Source organism: Mauremys mutica, chromosome 2, assembly GCF_020497125.1.
Source record: "Mauremys mutica isolate MM-2020 ecotype Southern chromosome 2, ASM2049712v1, whole genome shotgun sequence".
Taxonomy (NCBI): domain Eukaryota; kingdom Metazoa; phylum Chordata; order Testudines; family Geoemydidae; genus Mauremys; species Mauremys mutica.
In genome coordinates, this window is record NC_059073.1 from 50,926,927 (window position 1) to 50,953,298 (window position 26,372).

Consider the following 26,372-nt stretch of genomic DNA (forward strand, 5'->3'; position numbering starts at 1 on the left):
AGCTCTTCCTGCAGGAATCAAGTCACTTCTCTGAATTCTCCCTGAAGCCAATTATTGTCTTCCTTCCTTAGGAAATCCCTCCACCCCAAGGAGTGAATAATCCCTACAGCCCCTTTGTCTCAATAGTCTCCTTTTAATCACAAACTTTTTGTATTTAAGATTTCTCAGCTGCTCTATCCTAGGATTTGATAAACACCCGATTAACATCAGCTTATGCTTTTTTCTTTTAACTTATCATAACTTCCCAGCTGTTTTACAGCCTCGTTACTAGAAGTGTTTTTGAAGCTAGGAAGGATTTTTAAAATGTAAAGGGAGAAATGAGGCACAAACACCTACTGGCTTCTGAACTCCCTCCTTTAAAGAGAGATGCTCTTTCATAAGGCAAGAAAAGCAAATAAATTCACTCTTCCCAAGAGCCAATCATGCTTTCAATTCCGTTATGCCCAAGTTTAGACATCCCCACTCAGGCAAACAAAACCTTTAAAATTATAGTTTTTAAATACTGCACCTTATTCTTTTCTCCTTTATGTCGGTGTAAATCAGGAGTAACTGACAAAATCAGTGGAATTATACTGGTGTAAAACTAGTGTAAGGAAGATGGACTCAAACCCAATGGAAATACTCTGGTGTAAAACCAGTGTAAGTGCAAGCTGTGGTGGATGGGCCTTGGATCCAATCCAGTCAATTGTCTCCTCAGCTAACCAAAGAGCCCCTTCCCCCTTCTTAAAATGCTCCTGGCGCTCCTGACTCATTGCTCTGACAATGCTACCATCTGCTCCCCTCTCTGATGTACATTGATCCCAACATTTATCCTTGGACCTAATCATCATGATCCATGTGCCTCTTCCCAGGTCAGGGTCTGAATCCATGGATTAATCCATTACTAGTGAGAGCACAATCAAATCAATTGTGTTGCTCTGAATTAAACTGGGTCACCCTGGATTTACAATGATCTAATCAGAATCTGGCCCAAAGAAGTGACTGGTGTAAATCAGCGGAGAGTTTGGCTCCTGCTTAGACAAGGACAAGAAAAATCAATGATAGAGGAAGGTCAACCTATCATAGTGAAGCAGAAAGAATGTATGTATGGGGGGAAGGTAAGAGAGAGTGGGGCTGCAAAACTGATCAAATAAATCATCATATTATACAGAGATATACATTAAATACAATGAAGGAGAATATGTACATAGCCCCCACCCTGAAGTTTTATAGCCATGCAGCAATTTTTTTCTCATGACATGAAAACAACAGCCACTCAAACAACCTTAGGCTGCAATATAACCTTCACTCATATTCTTTCTGCCTGAGAGACACCATTGAATGAAACGAGCAGTGGAACATTTTCCCACTGGCTGCACTGAGGTAACATGAGGACAAGCTCTCTGATCATTGTGAATATTAGTGAAGAGGTCCCAATGAGCAATGTGGGGTGAATGCACTTCTCATCTCGTTAGCAGGGACTTCCTTCAGTTTAGACCAAATTTAGGTTAATCCATTACGTGCAAATTGGGTGTTGATTCACTTTTATTACTGAGGGCTGATAAACTGAGTCAGGACACAGAGATTATAGTAAATATTACGTGTCTTAAAGAAGTGATTCCTACACCATTTCAGGCTTCATCTTGATTCCTTATGCCACATTTGGGCCTATGCAGGTTCAGAGGAATGCAGATGAATTTGACACAGGTGGACCTGATTCCTTTGCATTTTTTAAAGCAACGAAATACAGCAAAATGTACTGTGCACCATATATCCACCAAGCCTTGGAAGCTCAGAATAGCTGGCTGTGCACAGCCCTTCTATAGACCACTGAATGGTTATTTTTATTTGGCTTTTCAGCCTTTGCAACAGAAAATATACTGGCCTTGTACAGTTATGGGTTAACTCTTTCTGTTGACCAGGATTGAGATGTCAAATTTAAATCTCCTGCTGCCTCACATCCCTCATCTCACAGCATTCATTGCTCAGTTCTACCAATGCAATTTAGATTTTAATTTCTCTAAACTATGGAGCTGATTCCAATTTCCCTTAAACAAATGTTATGGCTTCTGGGTGACATCCTGGCCCCACGTAATGAGGTCAGAACAAAACTCACATTAACTTCAGTGGGGCCAGGATTTCACCTTCTTACATCAGTGGAATCACTCCTGATTTACACTGGGGTAACTGATATCAAACTCAGGAGCTATGAGTCTTGTTAGGCATCATGTACATCTTACAGGATGGTGCTGTTTGGGTCATATAATAAATAATAATAAAAACACCAAACAAACTGTAGAATATACAATATATTTCTACATGAAACTTCCACATTTCCTATTTGCAAGCATCATTGCTAAGAATAACAGTGAGTCTTAAATTAAAATGCATTATAGTAACCGACATGTGCTACTATGCAGAGTATGGAAGGAAAATACTATTGTCAATGTCAGATTAACTATTTGATCTTCTAAAGTCAGGTCCTCACCTCCCTTTTGTGGATTTCAATGCAATGTCTATCCCGCCATTCTGAGATGGAAACCCAATGCCAGCTTGAAAAAAAACAGTGCTACTGTTAAACAAGGGGCACAGAGAGAATTATACTATAATTTTATCTCATATACACGGTTCTCTCTGCCACCAGGATAATTTAGTGATTGATCCTGCATCACTTACATCAATAAGAGCTTGCCTATAGACTTCAGTGAAGGCAGGTTCAGCACATTAGTTCCTGTTCTTGTACTTTTGCTGCCATCTACAGGCCAATATGGGAAAACAACACGGTTGGGGACACCATTTTATAATTTCTCTCTCTCTCTCCCCCTCTGCAACCACTTTGGCACAAAATCAGACTTTGGGCTCTATCCTATTTTATTCTATTACATACATGTTTTGCATATCATATTAAACTGCACAGCTGAACAACACCAAAAAGGGTGCTCTTTTAAAACTTGTACTAAGTAAAACAGTACTCACATGTACATATATAGAATCCAGTGTTGTTGTAGTTGTGTTGGTCCCAGGATATTAGAGAGACAAGGTGTGTGAGGTAATATCTTTTATTGGACCAACTTTTGCTGGTGAGAGAGACAAGCTTTCGAGCTTACACAGAGCTCGTCTTCAGGTCTGGGAAACATACTGCGTGTCACAGCTAAATACAAGGTGGAACAGATTGTTTAACATCAGTAGTTAACACATATTTCAAGGGAAAGCCAAACAAGATTTGGTGGAAGGGCATTTGTAGGTTTGAAGACTCACTTTTTGATGCATGGGACAAGCTGCCAGTTTTGACTGGAGATAGGCGCCACCTTTTGAGGGGGCTGGGGAATGGGCTAAACTGAGGGGGTGGAGACAGGCTGAACTGGAGGGGTAGGTGACAGGCTGAAATGAGGGGACCTTGCTGTAATGGGATGAACTGATGGGGGTTCAAGGACAAGCTGAACTGCAGGGGGGGGAGCTTTGGACCAGAGGGCAGAAAAATCACCTTACCCAAAAAATTTGGGAGAGTGGGCAACACAAATTGCTGCTGACGCTCACTGGGGATGGGCAGGGGGAGTTCAAAAATAAAAAGACAAGCCAACCCTCCCCCCAATATAATCTTTTAAAACAATTCTTGTGATTTTGGGGCATCTGGCTCATGGTTTTTGAGTTGGCAGTACCACAAAATGCACAGAGAGACTTGATTTGTGATGGCAAATGATTCATGTTTGGGACCAGATCCATGACTACAACGGTATTAGAGGCCTCATCTCTGTCTGTTCTGCCATCAGTGCAGCCTTGTAATTGAGGGGAGGATGTGAGGAACAGACACTGCACTCAAACTCATGGTAAATAACTAGGAAGATTCCCTCTTTTACTGACTTTGATAAGGAACATTAAACTTGGAAACATGCATACTCTGTATGCATAGTACACATTTTATAACCTTCGTAAGCATTTACTTCCTGAAAGAAAGGAATTATATGTATCAAATGTAATAACACATTTAAAATATACTATTAAGGCTGTCATACAAGCTACTAGGAAATTCTGAGTTAAAGAACTGCGCTTTTTTCTCAATAGCATGAATGAAGTAAGAACAGACTCATGTTATTCTTAAAATACTTTCTTGGCTTGTGTCCCACGCTAACACTGTTAAATGATTGCTTTTATATTGAATTGTTCACATACACAGATGTATTCTGGGCTAATAATGTGACAAAATATCCTGAATTAATCTATTACCTCTCCAGATGCAGGGTGTCAGGACAGAAAAATGAATTTTGCATTAGCACTAACGAGGGAAGTTCCAGACCTATTGGCTCCTATTGGGGACTTACTTGGAACTGGCCCAACTGGCTTTTCTCCCAGCTCATAGGAATCAGTTATGTGACTTTACTATTGCCTCTTTATAATTTATTACCTGACTTTTTTAGGCCTCAACAGGACTTGTTTTGACTGACTGAATATCATTCTATGTCTTCAGGGAAGAGAAGCTATTAATTCCATTCTTAAAAAGTCAGGCTTGTGTGCTGTAAAGTGTGGAGGTGAAGCAGAGGTTAAAAGGAAAATTCAGAGTGATCCAACAGCTCATCTAGTTCTATCATGCGTTTTGTTGTAGGAAACTAGAGTTCATGTGCAATTTAGGGTCAAATGGCATCATCATTAGACATGAGCCAGGTCAGTTCAGAAAAGTTTGAGCAGAATACTTCTGAATATATGGGTTTTGGTAGGATCAAGGATAGTACATGATCAAATGAGAAGTAAATTCTATTAGGAATGAGGATTTTCTTGAAGCAGAGACACACAGGTAACATCAGAGTGGGGGAAAGTGTCAATTAGCAGATGCTATGATGAAATACCATATTTTAAAGATGCTGTTTCCTTGGAGTCACACACACACACAAAAAACATGACAGTATGTTGCAGTACAAACAGCCAGGATTAGATACTACAGTCTTATCCATCCCTAATTTATACAGAAATGTATTAGGAGGACATTGACAAGTATTTTTGTCTGTTGCTTTTTCCTGTCACTCAAAATTAGAAATAAAACCCAAAACACCATTTTTTACAAAAGAGTTTTTATTAGTGTTGGTTCTCTTAAAGCAGAAATGCTATTACTTCAAGTGCAGTCATACAATACTCTTTTATTGCTCTTGCTACCACAAGTCCAACAGAGATACCTGCACACAAATCTCATTGACATCAGGATCAATTGCATAGGTTTATGAGGGCAGAATTTGGCCTTCAGACATGTAAGGACAATGGTACAGTAGAAAAAATGGGGACTAAATAACTCTTAAGATGCTAAAGGGTTTTCGACAGAATCTATTCACGTTCATCCACGGATAAGACCTACAATTGCAGGAAATTAAAGAAAACCCTGGGATTTCTTGAAATTCATTTCATTCCAGTTGCTTTAATATTAAAATTAATGTTGACCTTCTAACAAGAATAAGTCAGTTGATACAATAATTAAAGTAGGCACTCTTCCCCCCCCCAATGTAATACCCTTAATTTGATTTGACACCTTGATTTCAGTTTTCAAAATACAATTTTACAATATTAACTTTTCAGTTCATTAAAATCTTAACTTGCTTAATTATCACTGGAAATTTAATGAGTCTTTGTACTCTCCATATTTCTATATGAATACAAAGGAGAAAACACTGCCCTCCATTACACCTGGTATTCTCTATTGGATTATGCTAGTACCATTGACAGCAGAATTTGATACATGTTGTCCATTTTAAATTCAAATGACTCATTGTTTCTGTTAATTGGAAACCTCTTCGGTCTGAAAAAAGGCAAGCATTGAAGACCACAAGGTTAATGGAGAAATGCCTTTTTTAGCCATTAGTAACTATTCCATTTTTCTTCCTTAGAAATAGCCATATAAATACTACTGTTAAAGCTAACACAGTTATTATTGAGATCCAAACACAGATTCCATATTTTCATGTTAAGATTAGAATTTGCCTCAAGTAATTTTTGACATCTTAAAATTAGAGTTGGGGGCCCATCACATTTCAATATGCGGAGTTTTGGACTGTGAAATGCTGATCTGCATCCAGAGAAAGAGCAGTAGAGGGCACAAAGCTAACTAGGCTTTGGGATATAGGCATTGCCTCATGCAAAGACACCCAGTTTCAGCATAGATTTCATTGGAACGAGGCTCTCACCATCCTGAAATGCCGAGGCTGAGGAGGGCGCCAGTTATCCAGCATGGGGCGAGCAGGTTCTGTGTCAGCATTGATGGAAAGGCTACGGAGCTTTGCCATCTGCAAAGAAGCAAAATAACAATATCAATATGGAATTTACTTGGGGCAAGTCCAGGTTCTAATGTCTAGACCAACTACTGTGGCTGGCTCAAGCACTGGCCTACTCATGACCTGTCTCCACAAACCCTCAAACTAAGGAGCTTGGTTATGTGCAAGTGGTAGCAGCCCTTGCCTGCCCCTTGCATGGTGGAGCTTCAAATAACATTTATTTGCTGTGACGTTACTTTCCATGATCAAGGAGGCAAGGGAAAGAGTATATAGGGTGACATGAGCCAGGATGACACCTGGTCTTCAGAATAGTTACTTTATATCTTCAAAGGGCAATGAAAAGTGCATCAACTGTATTATGAATCTGAAACACAATAACAAATCCATCATGAACTAGAAGGCTCGCTGTATATTGCATTCACAGTTTCATACAGCTTAAGGCCAGAAGGGAATGCTAGATCATCTTGTCTGACCTCCTGTATATACAAGCCATTAAAGTTTATCCAGATCCCACTATAAAAGCCTAAAGACTATAGGTAGACTAAAGCATTTCTGTCTTCTAGAAACTAAACTATGTACCATCAGCAGACAACTGGAGAGATCAAGATGTCATCAATGCTGCTACAATGGCAGGGAATTAATTAGGTGAGATATGCACAGATGATCCCATCAGGAAAATCATATTCCATGCTGCAAAAGAAGGCAAACTCTTCCCTCTGTTCTCCAACGTCCCTGCCAATCTGATCTGGGGGGAAATTCTTTCCCAGCCACAAATGTGGTGTTCAATATGACCCTGGACATGTGAGGTAGGCACATCAGCCAGACATCTAGAAAAAGTACTCCCTGTATCATTTCAGAGCACTGGTCCACCATGTTTACAGCTTCAATAAGATGAATAATTTCAGCTCCTTAAGCCTCACAACATAAGGCTTGTTTTCCAGCCCCAGGATCAATCAGAATATAAGAACCACTTATTTGGCTGGAGAGGAAGTAAGAGGGGGTTTAGCAAGGTTTTGTTGCTAGAACTTCTAGTGAAGGAATGTAAAAACCGGTTACCTACCTTTCCTAACTGTTGTTCTTTTAGAAGTGTTGCTTATGTCCATTCCAAGCAGGGGTGTGTGTGTGTGCCACATGCACAGTCAGAAGGTTTTTTTCCCCTAGCAGTACCCAAAGGATCCACTGTGGAGCCCCCTGGAATTGCGTCTTCATGTATACAGGTCCCTGCCGACCTGCCGCTTCTTCAGTTCCTTCTTGCTGGATACTCTGACAGAGGGGATGGCAGGTGGGTCTTGGAATGGACATGAGAAACACGTCTCAAAGAACAACAGATACAAAAGCTGGGTAACTGTTTTTAATTCTTCGAGTGATTGCTCATGTCGATTCCAAGTAGGTGACTCCCAAGCAGTCCCTTGGAGGAGGGGTCGGAGTTCACAGAGTCACAGACTGCAGTACCACCCTGCCAAACACAGCATCTTCTCTAGCCTGCTGTGTAATGGCATAGTGCAATGTAAAGGTGTGAATAGATGACCACGTCGCCGCCCTGCAGATGTCCTGAATAGGGACCTGCGCCAGGAATGCAGATGAAGCTTGCACTCTTGTGGAGTATGCTGCTAGCACTAGGGCTGGTATCTTTGCTAGGTCATAGCACGCCTTGATACAGACCATGATCCAGGAAGAGATCCTTTGGGAAACTGGAAGACCTGTCATTCACTCAGCAATGGGGACGAAGAGCTGTGTCGACTTTCTAAATGGCTTTGTCAGCTCAATGTAACAAGCTAACACCCGTCTGACATCCAGGGAATGGAGCATGCATTCCCTACCATTAGCATGCAGCTTAGGGCAGAACACTGGAAGAAAGATGTCCTGATTTGTGTGAAATTGAGAAACTACCTTCAGAAGGAATGCTGGGTGCAGCAGCAACTGCACCTTATCCTTATAAAACACAGTGTATGGGGGCTCGGACGTTGGGGCCTTGAGCTCAGACACCCTTGTGGCCGATGTTATAGCCACTAGAAACGCCACCTTCCAAGAAAGGTAAAGTAGAGAGCACGTTTCTAGGGGCTCGAAAAGAGAGGCCCATCAGCCTTGAGAGCACCAGATTAAGATCCCATGGAGGAATTGGCTGCCGTACCTGAGGGTACAGCCTGTCTAGCCCCTTGAGGAAGTGGCCAACGATGGAGTTAGCAAATACTGACTGCCCAGCTGAACCGGGATGGAAAGCTGAAATAGCGGATGGGTGCACCTTGATTGATGACACTGCCAGACCTTGCTATTGCAGGTGAAGTCGATAGTCTAGGATGAAGGGAACCAATGACTGTAAAGGAGGAGTGCCCTTCTGTAGAGACCAAATAGAGAATCTCTTCCACTTAGCCAGATAAGTGGCATGATTGGAGGGTTTTCTACTGCCAAGGAGGACCTCCCTAACTGGGTCTGAGCACGCGAGCTCTCATGAGTTCAGCCACGGAGTTTCCATGCTGTGAGGTAGAGACACTCCAGGTTGGGATGCTGAAGGCAGCCATGGTCCTGTATGATCAAGTCCAAAATCATGGGCAGGGCAATAGGCGTGTCCGCCAATAGGTCTAGCAGTGTGGTGAACCAGTGCTGACTGGGCCACATTGGTACTATGAGGATCAAGGATGCTTTCTCCAGTTGGACCTTGAGGAGGACCTTGTGTACAAGTGGGAAAGGTGGGCATGCATACAGCAGGCTCCCCTTCCATGAGAGGAGCCTGTCTGCGAGCGAGCCCAGACTGTGATTCAGAAAGGAGAAGAATTGCTGACACTTCCTGTTGTTTTGTGTCGCAAACAGGGCTATCTGGGGAGATCCCCACCTTTGGAAGATGTTGATCACCATGTCTGGGAGGAGAGACCACTTGTGGCCGTGAAAAGATCTGCTGAGGTGATTGGCCAGTTCGTTTTGTGAGCCTGGAAGTTACGATGCCTCCAAGTGTATCAAATGGTCGATGCAGAAGTCCCACAGCCTGAGGGATTCTTCCACCACCCTGTCTGTTTATATAGAACATCACTATGGTATTGTCTGTTAGTACCGATACACATCTCCCTGTAGATGCGTTTGAAATGTCTGGCAAGTGAGGCACACCACACACAGCTCCCTCACGTTGATGTGCAGTGAAAGTTCTGCCTGGGAATATAGCCCTTGAGTCCTGAGTCTGCCTAGGTGCGCTCCCCATCCCATCGCCAATGCATCTGTGACTAGTGACGGCGAGGGCTGAGGGCTGGAGAAAGGTATGCCTGCACAGACTGTCTGTGGATTGAGCCACCACTGGAGGGACTCGAGGACCTGAGGAGTGATTGTAACCAGTCTGTCTAAGTGGTCTTGGTTTGGCCTGTACACTCGGGCTAGCCACGCCTGAAGGGGACGGAGCCGCCATATGCCCAAGCAGTTTTAGGCAATTTCTCGCCATCATCGTGGGGAACCTTTTGAGATCCTCTATGATGGCGCTCATGGGAAGGAAACAAGATTCTGGAAGAAAGGCACTGGCCTAAGTGGAGTCCAAGAAGGCACCGATGAATTCTACCCTTTGAGTGGGAATTACGGTTGACTTCGCCATGTCCAGGATGAGGTCAAGCAGGAAGAAATGTTGTGCGCATCAGGCTCACGTGGTCCTCCACTTGGGCCCAAGAGTGGCCCTTGATTAGCCAGCCATCCAGGCGTAGGCAATGATGAGCTGCTAAAATCTTAACAACCGGTTCTCTATAAAAAGTTCTGATTTAAGGGATGTGCCAGAGCATGTATTTTTTGTACCAATAGGGTTACCATACGTCCATATTTTCCCGGGAGGAATCGCCGCCCAGACAGCGATTTAAGAACCGAAAAGCCTGACATGTCCAGGACAATACAGATGTACGTTAACCCTACCTAAAGTTCTTTTTTAAAAAGATGGGCCTGAACTAGAAATGAGCTCCTTTTCACATGTGTGAGTCCCCGCCACTCCCTTGGGGTGTGCTAGGGTGACCAGATGTCCCTATTTTATAGGGACAGTCTCAATTTTTGGGTCTTTTTCTTATATAGGCTCCTATTACCCCTCAGCCTCTGTCCCGATTTTTCACACTTGCTGTCTGGTCACCCTAGGGTGTGCACATGTGTGGGTCCCAGCTGCTCCCTGCCCCCCCTCATTGAAGCAGGTGTGTAGGGTTGCTGCCCTGAGAACTGCAGGGCACCAGTGGACATGGGGCTGCCTGCAGACAGGGGTGTGGGGCAGGGCTAGCTGGAGGCAGGGGGTGTGACATGGGCTGGCTGCAACAGGAGCTGGCTGTGGGTAGGTGATGCAGACAGGGGCTAGCAGGGGGCAGCTGCGGGCAGGGGGCGGCTGTGGGCAGGGGCTGGCTGTGGGTGCTGTGGGCAGAGGGTGGCTGTGGCAGGGGCTGGCTGCGGGTGGCTGCGGGCAGAGGGTGGCTGTGGCAGGGGCTGGCTGCGGGTGGCTGTGGCAGGGGGTGGCTGTGGGCAGGGGCTGGCTACGGGTGGTTGTGGCAGAGGGTGGCTGTGCCAGGGGATGGCTGTGCCAGGGGATGGCTGCGGGCGGCTGTGCCAGGGGGCAGGGGCTGCGGCTGGGGCTGGCTGCAGGCGGCTGGTGCAGGGGATGGGGCAGGGGCTGGCTGTGGGCAGCTATGCCAGGGGGCAGGGGCTGGCTGTGGCAGGGGCTGTGGCAGGGGCTGCGGCTGGGGCAGGGGGTGGCTGTGGGCAGCTGTGCCAGGGGGCAGGGGCTAGCTGCAGGTGGCTGTGCCAGGGGGCAGGGGCTGGCTGTGGCAGGGGCTGTGGCAGAGGGTGGCTGTGGGCGGCTGTGCCAGGGGGCAGGGGCTGGCTGTGGCAGGGGCTGCGGCTGGGGCTGGCTGCGGGTGGCTGTGGCAGGGGATGGGGCAGGGGCTGGGGCTGGCTGTGGGCAGCTGTGCCAGGGGGCAGGGGCTGGCTGTGGCAGAGGCTGTGGCAGAGGGTGGCTGTGGCAGGGGGCAGGGGCTAGCTGCAGGTGGCTGTGGCAGGGGGCAGGGGCTGGCTGTGGCAGGGGCTGTGGCAGAGGGTGGCTGTGGGCGGCTGTGCCAGGGGGCAGGGGCTGTGGCAGGGGCAGGGGGTGGCTGCAGGTGGCTGCGGCAGGGGCTGTGGCAGGGGCAGGGGTGGCTGCGGGCAGCTGTGGCAGGGGCAGGGGGGGGCTGCAGGTGGCTGTGCCAGGGGCTGGCTGTGGCTGGGGGTGGCTGCGGCAGGGGCTGTGGCAGGGGCAGGGGGTGGCTGCGGGCAGCTGTGGCAGGGGCAGGGGGTGGCTGCAGGTGGCTGTGCCAGGGGATGGCTGTGGCTGGGGGTGGCTGCGGCAGGGGCTGTGGCAGGGGCAGGGGGTCGCTGCAGGCAGCTGTGGCAGGGGCAGGGGCTGGCTGCAGGTGGCTGTGGCAGAGGCTGTGGCAGAGGGTGGCTGTGGCAGGGGCTGTGCCAGGGGGCAGGGGGTGGCTGCAGGTGGCTGTGCCAGGGGGCAGGGGCTGTGGCAGGGGCAGGGGGTGGCTGCAGGTGGCTGTGGCAGGGGCTGTGGCAGGGGCAGGGGGTCGCTGCAGGCAGCTGTGGCAGGGGCAGGGGCTGGCTGCAGGTGGCTGTGGCAGAGGCTGTGGCAGAGGGTGGCTGTGGCAGGGGCTGTGCCAGGGGGCAGGGGGTGGCTGCAGGTGGCTGTGCCAGGGGGCAGGGGCTGTGGCAGGGGCAGGGGTGGCTGCAGGTGGCTGTGCCAGGGGCTGGCTGCGGCTGGGGGTGGCTGTGGCAGGGGCTGTGGCAGGGGGCAGGGGCAGGGGCTGTGGCAGAAGGTGGCTGTGGCAGGGGCTGTGGCAGGGGCAGGGGCTGTGGCAGGGGCAGGGGCTGGCTGGGGGTGGCTGGGGCAGGGGCTGTGGGCAGGAGGTGCAGACACTCACACGGGGGGGGGGGGGCTGGGAGCAGCCGGAGGCAGCCGGGGACTCACCAGGCAGCAGCAGGAGCCCCAGGGCCAGAGGTCCAAGGAGCAGCAGCAGCAACTGGGCCAGGAGGCAGCCCACATGGCTCTCGCAGCACAGCGCAGCGCCCCCCGGCGGCCGGGAGGAGGAATTACACCCTTCCCAGCCAGAGCCCATCAAAGCTTCCCTCGCAGGGAAGCCAGTTAACAAGCGGTTCTAAAACCGCTTCTAAATTTAACAACCGGTTCCTGCGAACCGGTGTGAACTGTCTCCAGCTCACCCCTGGGCGTAGGAATATCTGCACCTGCCGCTTCTTTAGGAAAGCTGTCACAACCACCATGCACTTGGTGAACACCTGAGTGGCTGCCAAGAGGTCAAAGGGAAGGACCGTGAACTGATAATGGATGTTGTTGACCACAAACAGTAGGAACTGTCTGTGGGATGGGATTATGGACATGTGGAAGTACATGTCCTTCAAGTCAAGGGCAACATACCAGTCCCCTAGATCCAGAGAGGGAATGATGGAAGCCTGGGAGACCATGTGGAATTTCAACTTCTTCATGAATCGGTTGAGGTTTCGCAGGTCTAAAATGGGCCTCAGCCCACCCTTGGCTTTGGGGATTAGGAAATAATGGGAGTAGAACCCTCTGCCCCTGAACTCCAGAGGAACCTCCTCTACCGCCCTGAGTTGCAGGAGCGCTTCCACCTCCTGCACTAGAAGTTGCTTATGAGAATGGTCCCTGAAAAGGGATGGGGATGGTGGGTCGGAAGGCAGGAGGGAACAGAATTGGAGAGAATATCCCAATTCTACTGTGCTCAAGACCCATTGGTCTGAGATTATTTGAGACCAGGCACGGTAGAAATGGGATAGACGATTTGCAAAAGGAGGGGAAGGATCCGGGGTTTGAACTGGTGCTCCGTCTTCGGGCGTACCTTCAAAAGTTCGGTTTTGAGGCTCAGCGCTGTTTTGCTGTCCCCTGGCGCTGGGCCAAGGAGGACTGAGATGGGTGCCTCCTGTTACTCCTTCCCCGCTTCCTATTATAGTCCTGCCTAGGAGGAGCAGAGTAGAAGTGCCAAGTGGGCCGAGGTTTGAACGGCTTCCTTTGGGGGGCTGGCATGTGAATCCCCAGGGATTTAAGGGTTACTTGAAAGTCTTTACGGCTATGGAGTCTAGAATCTGTCTGCTCTGAAAAGAGTCCCGAAGAGTCAAAGGGTAGGTCCTGGATAGTATTCGGGACCCCATGCGGGAGCCCCAAGATCTGAAGCCATGAGCTGCATCCCACGGCTATGGCAGTAGTCATCATGCAAGTGGCCAAATCTGCCGAGTCAAAGGCGGCCTGTAGGGAGGTTCTGCAACTACCTTGCCCTCCTCCAGGACTGCCCCAAACTAGGAGCGGGAGTCCTCTGGAAGCAATTCCTGGAACTTGGACAAGGTGTTCCAGGAACTGAAGCAATAATGGCTGAGAACCGCCTGCTGGTTTGATATGTGAAGCTGGAGCCCCCATGGTGGAGAACACCTTCTGACCAAAGAGATTCAGCTTTTCTGCTTCCTTGGACTTGGGAGTGGGTCCTGGCTATCCCTGCCATTCCTTGTGGTTGGCTGCCGCCACCATCAAAGCGCCTAGCTGTGGGTGGGTATATAGGTGTTCGTACCCTTTAGACAGCACCAAGTATTTGCATTCCACCCCTTTAGCTGTGGGGGGAATAGAGGTGGGTGTGTGCCACAACACCTTACTGGTGTTCTAGATGTCTTAACGAGGGGCAGAGCCACCCTCGAAGGCCCTTCAGGAGCCAGAATGTCCACCCTAGTATTGGTCTCCTCCGAGACCTCCTCTGCCCGCATATTCAGGTTCTGGGCCACCCTCCTGAGCAGGTCCTGATGTGCCCTTGTGTCTATGGCAGGCAGTGTGGTGAAGGTACCTGCCACAGCCTCATCTGGGGCAGATGAGGATGATGCCCTCGGGGATTTAGATTTAGTTGGGTCTGGTCCTGCTTTGAGCAGGGGGTTGGACTAGATGACCTCCTGAGGTCCCTTCCAACCCTGAGATTCTATGATTCTATGACAATGTGTCTTCTTGACCCTCCAGCTTGCGGGAATCCCCCTGCATGGTGACCCCTTGAGCAGTGCTGGGGAGAGTGCTGGTTCCTGGTACCATGCCAGTCTCAGTACCAGTGGTGGTGCCGGGCCCTGCACCGGTGTCAGTGCCAAACTGGGCAGCTGTTTCTTGTCCTGCGACACCAAGGTGGCAGAGGGAGGGATCCGCACCTCCGAAGCCACCGGCAGGGATCTGAAGCCCAGGTCCTGGACTTGGTAGTAGACCCACGGTGTCCAAAAGGGTCACTGAGCCAGCCCCTGCCACTGTGGAGGCCAGGACATACTGAGCAACAGTTGCCCGTTGTCGTGCCTTGAGCGGTGCTGGGAGCAGTATTGGCTTTGCCTGGAGGCATAGGAGTCCACCTCTGACTCGGAAGAGTAATCTGATCCCAGTGACCAGGGCGGAGCGGACTGAGATGGTGCTGGGGAATGGTGCCATGGTAACGGTGATCGGCACTTCATCATCATAGGCTTGCCCCTGGAGACCACAGTGCCTCTTTGTAGAGCCGGTGCCGGTGTGTGAGCCAATGCTGGAGCGGGGGACTGTGCTGTCATCACAATCAGGTCTCTGACTGCTTCAAATGTATCCAGCGTGGATGGGAGGTCTATGTTGTCCTCCTGCACCAGAGACTCCACGAGGACTGGACTCGACGGACCTCCTAGCAAGGCTGGAGTTGACGGTGCCGGTATAGGAGGGGGATGAGGCTGCGTGTCCCGGTGTGGGATGCACTCCACTCGTGCCCGCTCACCCCACTGGTGCCTGCTCACTCAGTGGGGGAATGCCTCGTCTGCTCTCTTTTTCTTGTGCAGCACCAGCAAATGGAAGGTGCCTGGTGCTTGCATTAGGGGCGGTCTTCAGCACTGGGGAATGGTGGTGCCGAGAGTCCTTAGCTGAGCCTTTTCTTGGCGCCAAAGCCTCCCACTCCTGCTGGACCCATACCCCCACACTGGGGTGCACCTATGGGGGCTACTATATAAATTTGCTGAAAAGTGCCAGGCATGCCAAGGGTGTTATAGAAACAATATAGTAATAGTATGTGGATTGGGTAACGATGCACATCTCTACCTGTTTGCATGGCTTAACGCATATGGGATGAGCACATCTTTCCAGGTGCTCATACTGCACACTGGAAAATTTGCCCTCAGTATCTCAGCCATACAGGAACACCATCTTGGTCTCTGTGGCAAAGGGATTAGCACTTAAAAGAATTATTGCCAGCAAGTCTGCAATGTAAGCAGGCTTCTAGGATTAGAGATCTTTAAGGGCCTGAGCCTGTGAACCTCTCTCAGGTGAAGATTACTTAAACCTGGTCTACATTTAAAATGTAGGTAGACATAGCTACAGTGCTCAGGGATGCTGACTTAATGCCAGGTGTCGGAGCAATGCATTGACCTAGCTACTGCTGCTTGGGGAAGTGGAGTTCCTACAGTAATGGGAAAACCCCTCCCATCACTTTAGGCTGCGTTTCCACTTTGGGGTTATTGCAGGCATCAGTACTGGGCCATAGTTACGCTGCTATAGTGCCTGCAGTGTAGACAGAGCCTTAGACTGCAACTCCTTGGGGCAGGAACTGTTGTTTTGTTGTGTGTTTATACAGTGCCAAGCACAGTGGGGCCCTGGTCCTTGACGGTGGCTCTTTGGCACTATTGCAATACAAATAACATCACTAATAATAATTCTGTCTGTAAAGCAGAATGACAAAGCACCATCTACAAGTACTAATTATCCACTTTGTAGAAATGATCAACGTCTTCTGATGAGCAGATCAAGGTGCTTCCCTGCAGATTACACACAGGTCCTGATGGCTGCTTGGAGAACAATTAATTTAGAAAGAAGAGTGTTGTCAGAAACACATCAGATGAAATTAGATGAATGATTCAGCACATAGCTGTTGCATTCTAAAAGAATTTCACACTAAGATCAACCCAGTAAAGAAGGGGAGGAGAGGAAGTTGACATTTTTATTATTGATGCAACACAGAGCTGTTCACTAATAGCTACACCTACACTGGAGTTCCATATAAACCCGTACATGATCCCCTGTGATGTAAACAGCTGAGTCGGTAATGAGGCACTAAGCAGACATGTTGTTGAGTCAGGAAAGCTGACCAGAGCCAATTTGCATTTTGCATGCAAGGAGAAGCTTCCAAATATATAATACCTTTATAGTTTGGTACAAACAAAGAAAAATAAGGAAGGGAGCTCCAGACCAGCTCTGTATTTGAATGAGCTATGTAAAACACAGTCATGCAGGAGCTTGTGTTAGCTTTCATCTTTAGGACTAAGGTTCAAGTCAGACCTGAGTTCTGGTGTTTTCACTGTATTCCACTTGTTCAATTTTTTTATAAACTAAGCAGTCACAAATGTATCAGGACATAATAATTTGGAAATAAAGTGCTGTGTGATACACTGATGCCAGCCAGGTTCCGTATGAAGTGTGAGAGATGCCTGCATTGGCTTATGTCTACTCTAGTCATAAAACACCTTGAGATACTAGAATAAGAAAATATGTCTACATTTATCTAATATGTACATGTGTAACATGTCACTCACTCACTATCTGACTCAAAGAATTTTCATGTTCCCATTGAGTCTTGAAATTTGGGACTAGTTCATTATGGACTGCTGAGCACAGGAACAATCCTAGATTAGAAAACTGACCTTTATATCTGAGATCACCAAAGGGGTCATTGGTCATTTTTATCCAAATTCAATCATTTAAGCATCCTTAAGTATTGGGTGTGTGGAAATTTACAGAAAATATTTATTTCTGCTATGAGACTGTCATGTTTAACGTGAGGCCTTCAGATTGGAGAAATGGAGGTTCCCGGAAGTTGTTGCTTTTGTTTATTCAGATTTTGCCATGAACGTTTCCATAAATGTGTTTAAAAGGATTACAAAATTTGCATTCATTTCTTTGTTACATGCTGCCATTTCAAATGTGGGGCAAGTTATTTTATGGGTCCCATTTTGAAAAAAATATTATTTCACCTGTTAAAATGTGCTTCTTATGCATTTTAGGAAGGAATCTTGGAATATTAAATAAAAAGACTATATTGAAAGAACATTGTGGCTGCAAAATGAATCCCTCAGAAATTTAGAAATGCCAAAACTGAGGATGTATTACAAACAGTTTTTAATTAGATGAGCACATGTAATGTGTAATGAATGAGATAGTTGACTACTTATTATTAGCCTCAATCACTGCACTTCATGACAAAAAATGTATTGTTTCAGTCTCTTTTCATTAAAAAATGTCTGGATTGGTTTTGCTCAAACTTTCAAAAGACAACAAAGAAAACAAAAACAAAAAATCAACTTGAACAGACACCAGACCTGGGACATTTTTTGCCTGAAAAATGAAAGTTTCCAAAAGTTATAAACAACTGAAAAACCTATTTGGAATTGAAATGGCTTAAGCAAACATAATTATAGCTTTTGCTACATGCACCAAATGTTCTGCTGATTTATCACACCACATAAGTATCTAGGCTAGTGGCTAAAACTTTGATTTTCTTGGTGTTTGGGCAGTGCAGGCTTTGGTTTTGCAAGGCTCTATGGCAAACAACGTGTGATCCACATCCAGCTCCATCATCTCCTACACTCTAGAGTTTAAGTAAAGGGAAGAGTAGACAAAGAGGAAAGCAGAGAGAAAGCTACTACTCCTCTTTGGATGACATGTGAGAAAGACTGTTCCTGTTTCAATCTACAATAGCCCTGATTACAATCAGTCCCCTCCACATTGGTAGCCACAAAACCCACACAAACACTCTCTGATCACCTCCTGCTTCCCTGTGACCCCTCATATTCTCCCCCAGTCTGTTACAATCTCACTGATTTGTGAAGCTCTGTGGCCTTTGACCTGACCCTTCCCAGCAACATGGTCTAGGAAGTTAGGAGCTGGAACCAACAATTTTTCAAATGTGGAGAGACGGACAAGGAGGGTGGGTGGATAGGCTCATAGGGTATGTCTACACTGCAGCTCAGAGTGTGCCTCCCAGCCTGGATAGGTAGACTTATAGCTGTGTGGCACTGGCGGAGGCTTGAGCTAGCCACCCAAGCTCAGACCCACCCTAACCCTGGGTCCAATCCTGAGGCTCCTCCAGTGCCGCAGCATCTGCACAGCTATTGTTAGCACGCTACTGTGAGCCCCGTTAGCACACGTCTGTCTATCAGGGCTGGGAAACTTGCTCCCCGCTGCAAAGTAGACATGCCCATAGAAGTCTGGAGTCCTGTGCAGCTCTTGTAGGGGTCCCAATGGTGCTTCTACTGAAGCCAGTTGAGGAGGTCACTAAAAGAAGGGCCTAATCCTGAAGTTCAGTTTTTACTCTATTATAACTCAGTCTTTACTCATACAATTTCCCATTGACTCCAACAGGAGTTTTTCTTATTGAAAGAGTAAGGCGGGGATATGGCACATAAATAAATAGGCCAAAACTGTGAGAGAACCATGACAAAGGTTAATGTCCAGCTGAAGTTTACCTGGTCTGGGCTGACAATAATAGGGTCCCTCAAAAGTATCCAGGTAACACACTCATCACAAGGAGGTTCAGTGAGGGAGCCATGGTAGGTCCAATAGTCCCAAGATTTAGGAAAAAGAATTGATGGATCAAAGTTTGAAAAAGGAACCTCTTTTCCCTTAAATAAATAAAACAGAAATATCTTTAATAAACACTAATGGAGACACCGAGTTTGCTTAAAAAGAGAGTTAAGTTTCCATGGAAGAATTAATGAAATATCCACTATCATGTAAGAGGTTGACCTCCTCCTTTCAAACATATGCCCTGTAACTTACTTTTCTAGAAATGATCACTAGTCCAAGGCTGAGATTGCCCACAGATGTAATTAAGTATTGTAATTTCTCAGAAACTCTTGTCACCATAATGTACTGTTACCTAACAATTGTAAAAGCAGCAAAGAGTCTTGTGGCACCTTATAGACTAACAGACGTTTGGGAGCATGAGCTTTCATGGGTGAATACCCACTTCGTCGGATGCATGGCTACCCCCAAAAATTGTGACTGTGCATGAAATATTTATGTGCTGAATATATTTTCACTAATCCATCCTATAATTACATAAATATGTGGCCTTGTTCAGATTTATACTTTGCCAAGAAAAAAAAAGTATAACAAATAAAATTCAAGATGCTGTGCATTTATTTTAACTCCTTAGCTCATGCTCTTATCTTTCTCTGCTTTTCTTGAACTGTTTCTTTTTCAGTTTTGGATTTCTGTTATATATATGCATCATGTCTGGATTCTACTATCCAAAACTGAACATCTAGGTTTCCATTGTTACTAAAACATGGTGTAAAATCTGACAGGCAGTCTCAGTTGCCATGTAATGGGGCTGGTATCACTGTTGTCTTTTTAACAAAGTATCTGACAGTGTTTGATCTCTTCACGTATTCAGGAACCTTTGGTTACAGTGGTTAGGCTGTTCCAAATGTAGATGGTGGCATGAAAAAGGCAATGAGATGCTTACGGGAGAAAGAGAAATGGTGGGTCTGACATTATGGGCAGAGCAAAGAGGGCAAGGACAGAGTAATAAATGATTCACGGTTGACTAAGTAGGGAGAGGTGGCGTTATTTAGGGGCTGAAGATAAGGCAAAGAAGTTTAAAGCTGAGGTGATGGAGAGTGGGGAGCCGGTGGACAGGGACGGCTCCAGGCACCAGCATGCCAAGCGCGTGCCTGGGACGGCAAGCCACCGGGGGCGCTCTGCTGGTCGCCGCGAGGGTGGCAGGCAGGTTGCCTTTGGCGGCATGCCTGTGGAGGGTCCGCTGGTCCCGCGGCTTCAGCGGACCTCCCGTAGCCGTGCCACTGAATCCGCAGGACCGGGGACCTCCCGCAGGCAAGCTGCCGAAGGCAGCCTGCCTGCCATGCTTGGAGTGGCAAAATACCTAGAGCCTGCCCCTGCCGGTGGAGAGATTCAGGACTCGACCCTGCAAATCAATGGCACTACTTATGTGCTTAAAGTTAACGACAGGCTTAAATGATTTGCTGGATGGGGTACACAATACTCAGCACCTTGCAGAAGCAAACTCCTAAAAAGGTGGGCGATATAATCAATGTCAGATGTATTGTGAAGAGTGAATTTTATTTTAGTAGAATCAGAATGGACCCCACCAATGTTGGTCACAGACTAATATTTTTAGAAAACACCCAGTGGTTGCATTTACTTCCAGTGTTAAACATAGGCCTGATACTATAATTCTTATGCAAACTGAGCTCCCTTCTGTGGGAATTCTGCCTATATAATGAGACAAGTATGGGACAAGGCCCTTAGATCATTAATTAATTTCAAAAGCAGTTTAGGATAGAGTTTGCAATTATAGTTGTGCTAATGATCAATGAGAGCTGCCTGGCAACTGATCCATAGCCCACTGAAGTCAATGGGGGACCTGAGAGAAGTGAGAGGAGGAATTACATTTCTCCTTAAAGAAAAAAAGATATTCCTGGCTATAGTCACCAGAATGCTCTGGCTGCTATGTGTTGCTGGAACAGTGCAAAGCAGCCAGAGCAGATTAGTGAATCTGGTCTTCTGATTTTCCCTATTGCAGCTACTCAATTAACCTAATATAATAAAAACTCTTCTGTTACCTTTGTTTTAATACCATTTATTTCTTCAAGAATTCTCTTCATCTCTGGTTTCTGAGTTTTTCCTACCTGTAATGCAGGAAGCAAGAGTTGAAAAGTAGATATGCCAGCTACCTTTTTCCCCTTGATCATTATAAGTCACGACTGCATGAAAAACTGAACTTGACCCATCTGATCTGTCAGTTTAATTAGCAACATTCTCAGAGTGTCTTGTATGGAACAATAACAAAATGTTGCACCTGATGGGGGGAAAACACCCTGAATAATATAAGAATCAATTAATTGCTTGATTTTTCATTATAGTAGTATTTGCTAAAACAACATACCAGGCTCAATCATGCTCCAGTTGAAGTGACTAGTATGACTACCGTTGATTTAAGTGAGAGCACGGTAGGCTCCCAGTATTGAATATAAACTTGATGCAAAAGAAGAACTTCTGAGGATTAGCAGCAAATTAGTTTCACAGTTCACACAATTTTGACTTATAACAAATAGAAAATGTATAGTTTCTTTAGCATCCATATGTACCATTTGATGGTAGTTTTCCTACCAAATGCATGCTTTAACCCTTATGCAGTAGCCAGACTTTATTAAAAATACAACTATATGCCAAGCTGAGTATCCAGGGAAAATATGAGCAGAAAGCTGATATCTCTACAAAGGATCTGATCTCAGGTAAAGAAGAGAAGAGCAAAGAAATACTATAATATGATTCTCTATATTTCAGAAGAGTATAACAGTTTATGGGAAGGCCCTGGGTAGCACATTACATGGTTCATGTCACCAGTAACGCAAATTTATCCTTAGTCTCTTGGGCCTCGTGAGTCCTATATAAACCAAACACCCACTGAAGTTTGGGATCAGAGAAAACTTCAGAAATAGGTCTCTTCTCACAACACTACCACATAATTTGACTGGTAAATATTCAAATGTACCTAATTTAATATACTAGAAAGGCTCAGGGTGTATTTGGAGAGATGTGTTTAGAAGCTCACACAGCACCGGCTCCTATTACATCTGCTAAGAGGCAGTGCTCTCATTGCTCGTTCTCATAACGGACACAGAAATCCCAATGTGAAAGAAAATGATGACAGACTTTCAACATCTGAGGGTCTTTCACTACACAACTACTATTGGACTCACTGAGTTTTGCCTGAATAGAGCTAAAGAACTCAAGAAGGACCTCAGATTTTGGTCTATTAATATTAGAAATGAGCCCAAACCAAAATCTTGGAACAAATTCCACAATTAAGAGGAAGTTTGAATCTGGACCAAATCTAAACTCCCTGGCTGGATCCCACTTCTGCAATGGGCTGAACCAAAACCTTGGATTTGAAGACTGAGAAGATTTTGATCAGGATCCCAATATAGAGTTTGAGCTTGGGTCTATCTCTAATTAACATTGATGAGAAATGAGTGGCTAAAACCCACCATTTGAAACTAAAACTATATACCTACTGGGTAAAACTGGTACAAGTGATTCATGCTGTTTTTTGGCATGTTTTTCTCATGGGAAGATTAAAGCAGAATCTTTTGGAGAGATCCCAGACATGGAAATCAGTCGGTGAGTAATACAGTGCACCACTGATTGCTATTGGACAGCCACCTGCTATTGACACTGCACCCCCCGAGCAGGAGGAGTGCACCCTGTGGTTATGACGTTTTCCTCAGTCCCTATATTCACATCAGAACATAATCCAACATAATCCACCATTCTGAACATGTCCTCTAATGTGATCCAATACTGGAAAGTAGATTAGGAACCTTTCTCCTGCAAAGAACCAATATATGCAATAGTACAAAGTACAATAGTACAAAGAAAGAATGAGCACTTCTACTTACTTGAAGAAAAATGCCCAAAATAGCCACACCATCATAGTTTCTCAAAGCTTCAGCATAATTACTGTATTTTGAATACCAGTGTACCAAGTGAAGCTGTAACCAAATACAATTAAACATTAATTAATACCATTCTGCAATAACAAGCCACCAAGAGCCCAATCTTGCATTCGCTGTGCACCCAAACCTCTTTCAATAGGGTGAACAGGGAATGCAAGATTGGGCCCCAAATGTATCACTGCATAAAAAGAAAAAATTTATAAATATGTCCTATACCTTCCACAGCTCTTCCATGTGCTTGTGCTTTTGTAGCAATCACTTGTCAGCTATTTTGGTTTTAAATAAAGTGTAAAAATTAGAATAGGGAGACTGCACAAAATATTGGAAAACTTGCTTAAAATTAATCAGATCATGTAATAGAGGAGAAGATACTTACCCATGCATGTAATTGCATATGTGCAATATATGAGTTATCCATTGATGTTTTGAATCTCAACTGAGATTAATGAAATTCAGGTTAATGAAATTCTAAAAGAAGAATCCTAATTCATGTGTGCTTTATAAATTATTACTTTGTAGTTGTCTGCTCTACTCCTAACGCTGCAGTGCTAGGGAATGGACAACTTCTACTTTCTGCAAGACTATGTTTTCAGGAAATTTTTCAACATTTATTTATCCTTCTAGAGGACTTATATAGCTTCTAATACCACTGTGGTATCTGAATACCTAACTTCATGAGAACTGGACGAACAACTGATTTTGCAGTTCAGTAGCAGTTTCAAAAAAAAATTTTTTTTAATTGGTCTGATTCAAACCAAAAGTGAATTTCAGAGGTCTGTTTAAGGTCTTTTCCAGAGCAGGGATTTGAACCCAGGTCTTCCACAACCACAACCCAAGAGAGTACCCTAACTGCTGAACTAAAGGGGAATAAACCCATAGCAGCACCTCCTCCCCATGCATTTTCTTCTTGCTAGTCTATGACTGGCCAAAAGTATTTGTGTTAAATTTGTGAATAATTTTAGGTCAACTGAAACTTCATCTTTGGTCAAATGAAATTATTAATAAAAAAAAGAAAAGAAAAATTCACCCAGCTCTAACCTTTTATATAAAACAAATATGGTATCATTGCAATCCAATCCAACAAATCCAATCCAACAAAACACCACTCAATTTACCCAGGATCATGGTGGATTCTCTGTCACTGGCAATTTTAAAATTAAGATTGGATTTCTTTCTAAAAGATATGCTGTAGTTCACACAGCATTATTTTTGGAAATTCTATGGCTTCTGTTATACAGGAGGTTAGGCTAAATGATCACAATGATCCCTTCTGACCTTGGAATCTATGAATGAATGAATAACTGTCCCTGAATGTGGAATATAGTAGATTGCTTAATTTTAGGTCTGTCGATTAATCACAGTTAACTCATACAATTAACTCAAAAAAATGAATCACAATTTAAAAAATGAATCACGATTAATCACAATTTTAATTGTACTGTTAAACAATAGAATACCAATTGAAATTTATTAAATATTTTTGTTTTTCTACATTTTAAAATATATTGATTTTAATTACAACACAGAATACGATGTGTTTAGTGCTCACTTTACAAATATTTGCACCATAAAAAAGATAAACAAAAGAAATAGTATTTTTCAATTCACCTCATACAAGTACTGTAGTGAAATCTCTTTATCATGAAAGTGCAACTCACAAATGTAGATTTTTTTGTTACATAACTGCACTCAAAAAGAACACAATGCAAAACTTTAGCACCTACAAGTCCACTCAGTCCTACTTCTTGTGCAGCCAATTGCTAAGACACGTTTGTTTACATTTATGGGAAATAATGCTGCCCACTTCTTATTTGCAGTGTAACCTGAAAGTGAGAACAGACATTTGCACTTTTGTAGCCAGCATTGCAAGATATATATGTGCTAGATATGCTAAACATTCGTATGCACCTTCATGCTTTCGCCACCATTCCTGAGGACAAGCTTCCATGCTGATGACACTCGTTAAAAAAAAGTGTTAATTAAATTTGTGACTGAACTCCTTGTGGGAGAATTGTATGATTCCTGCTCTGTGTTTTACCCTCCTTCTGCCATATGTTTCATGTTATAGCAGTCTCGGATGGGTGTATGGGGTGTTCAGGGAGGGGTAGCACCTCTGGTGTAGGGCATGTCGTGTCCTTTCAGGGCAGCTCGTCCACCTTTGGTCCCCACCTGTCACTCAGCTCTCACCTGTGGCTCCTAGTAGCTGTAGCATGTGCAGCGGCCACACCCCGGGCAACAGCTTCGACAGGCTGGCTAAACCAGGTTGAGGGTAGCCGTCGGGCATAGACCTTCGGTGAGATGGGGCCTTGTCTATCCCGAGCATGTGAAGACAGACTCCGGCAGATTGAGCGGATGAGACCTTTTGGAATAGGACCAACGGTCATGAAGGCGGTTTCTGCAAGCGACGTGGTACACTAAGAGCACGGCAAGACGCGAAAGACGCCCTGGTCAACCACTGCGCCCAGCCCATCTCCAACCGTCTCGACTTTTGTCCTGCCATTGGAGCAAGATGGAATCTGGGAAGAGAGAGTGAGGCTGATTATGCGCACCTCTCCCTCACTTTAATCCAATCCACGCGCAAGTCTTGACATCCCTCCAATTCCCGTAAAAACTTTAAAGTCCTGTGGCGATGGGCGAGCGACGAAGCAGCAGGTGTGGATACACTGGGAGCTGTAGCCACGGACCTGCACACAGGCGGCTCAGGTCTAATGGTCGTCTTCTTGCTGACCGAAGCAACAGCTGGATTCGGCGTCTACCTGAGTGACTGAGCAGCCCTCTTTAGGATTGCACTGCTCACCTCCGTAGTAAGAGGAAAGGGCTAGAAAAGGTGCCCTAAACATTGTTTGCTTCATAGAACCCTGGCCAGCTTACCGCAGCTGGAGGGGATCCCATCTTATGTGGTCGAATAACAAAATTTCAAACAACAAAACGCAAGGTGACACCGCTCATTATTGGTACATGGAATGTACGCACGCTTCAAGACAACCCCTCAGCAGATCGACCAGAAAGAAGAACAGCTCTGGTCGCCAGAGAGCTCGCAAGATTTAACATCGATATTGCGGCCCTGTGTGAAACTCGTCTAGCCAACGAAGGTCAGCTCACAGAAACAGGAGGTGGTTACACATTCTTCTGGTGTGGACGTAGCAGTGACGAACGTCTGAATCTGGAGTTGGCTTTGCGGTTAAGAATCATCTTGTCCGCAAACTTGCCAGTCTTCCCAAGGGCGTGAACGATCGACTCATGACACTGCATCTTCCACTACCGAGAGGAAAGTGAGTTATACTAATCAGCGCTTATGCACCCACAATGACGAATCCGGATGAAGTAAAGGACAAGTTTTATGAAGATCTCGATGCCCTACTTTCATCCGTGAAGCGCACCGACAGGCTGATTCTACTTGGCGATTTTAACGCGAGAGTAGGATCCGATCATTCTGCCTGGGATGGCGTCATTGGAAAAAATGGAATCGGCAAATGCAACAGCAATGGCCTACTACTATTGAAGACATGTGCGGCTCATGATCTGATCATCACCAATACCATCTTCCGCCTGCCCACTCGCAAAAAGACGCCCTGGATGCACCCACGTTCCAAGCACTGGCATCTCATTGATTATGTCATCGTGCGGAGG

The 26,372-nt window shown here is 45.8% G+C and overlaps 1 protein-coding gene across 4 annotated transcripts in view; it reads right to left on the reverse strand.

Moving 5' to 3' along the window:
* Positions 1 to 5,031: 5,031 nt before the first annotated feature.
* LOC123365439 (carbonic anhydrase 3-like) overlaps positions 5,032 to 26,372 on the reverse strand; it is an 82,482-nt gene continuing 61,141 nt past the window's right edge. For 3 of the 4 annotated variants that reach the window (XM_045008296.1, XM_045008295.1, XM_045008297.1), the window contains 4 exons: positions 22,686 to 22,778; positions 20,847 to 20,912; positions 18,726 to 18,881; positions 5,032 to 6,242 (listed from right to left, as the gene is read on the reverse strand). In XM_045008296.1, the coding sequence (XP_044864231.1) occupies positions 6,123 to 6,242; positions 18,726 to 18,881; positions 20,847 to 20,912; positions 22,686 to 22,778 (435 nt within the window). In that variant the 3' untranslated portion in view covers positions 5,032 to 6,122. The remainder of the gene's footprint in view (positions 6,243 to 18,725; positions 18,882 to 20,846; positions 20,913 to 22,685; positions 22,779 to 26,372) is intronic. The other variant, XM_045008298.1, reaches the window with a different exon arrangement.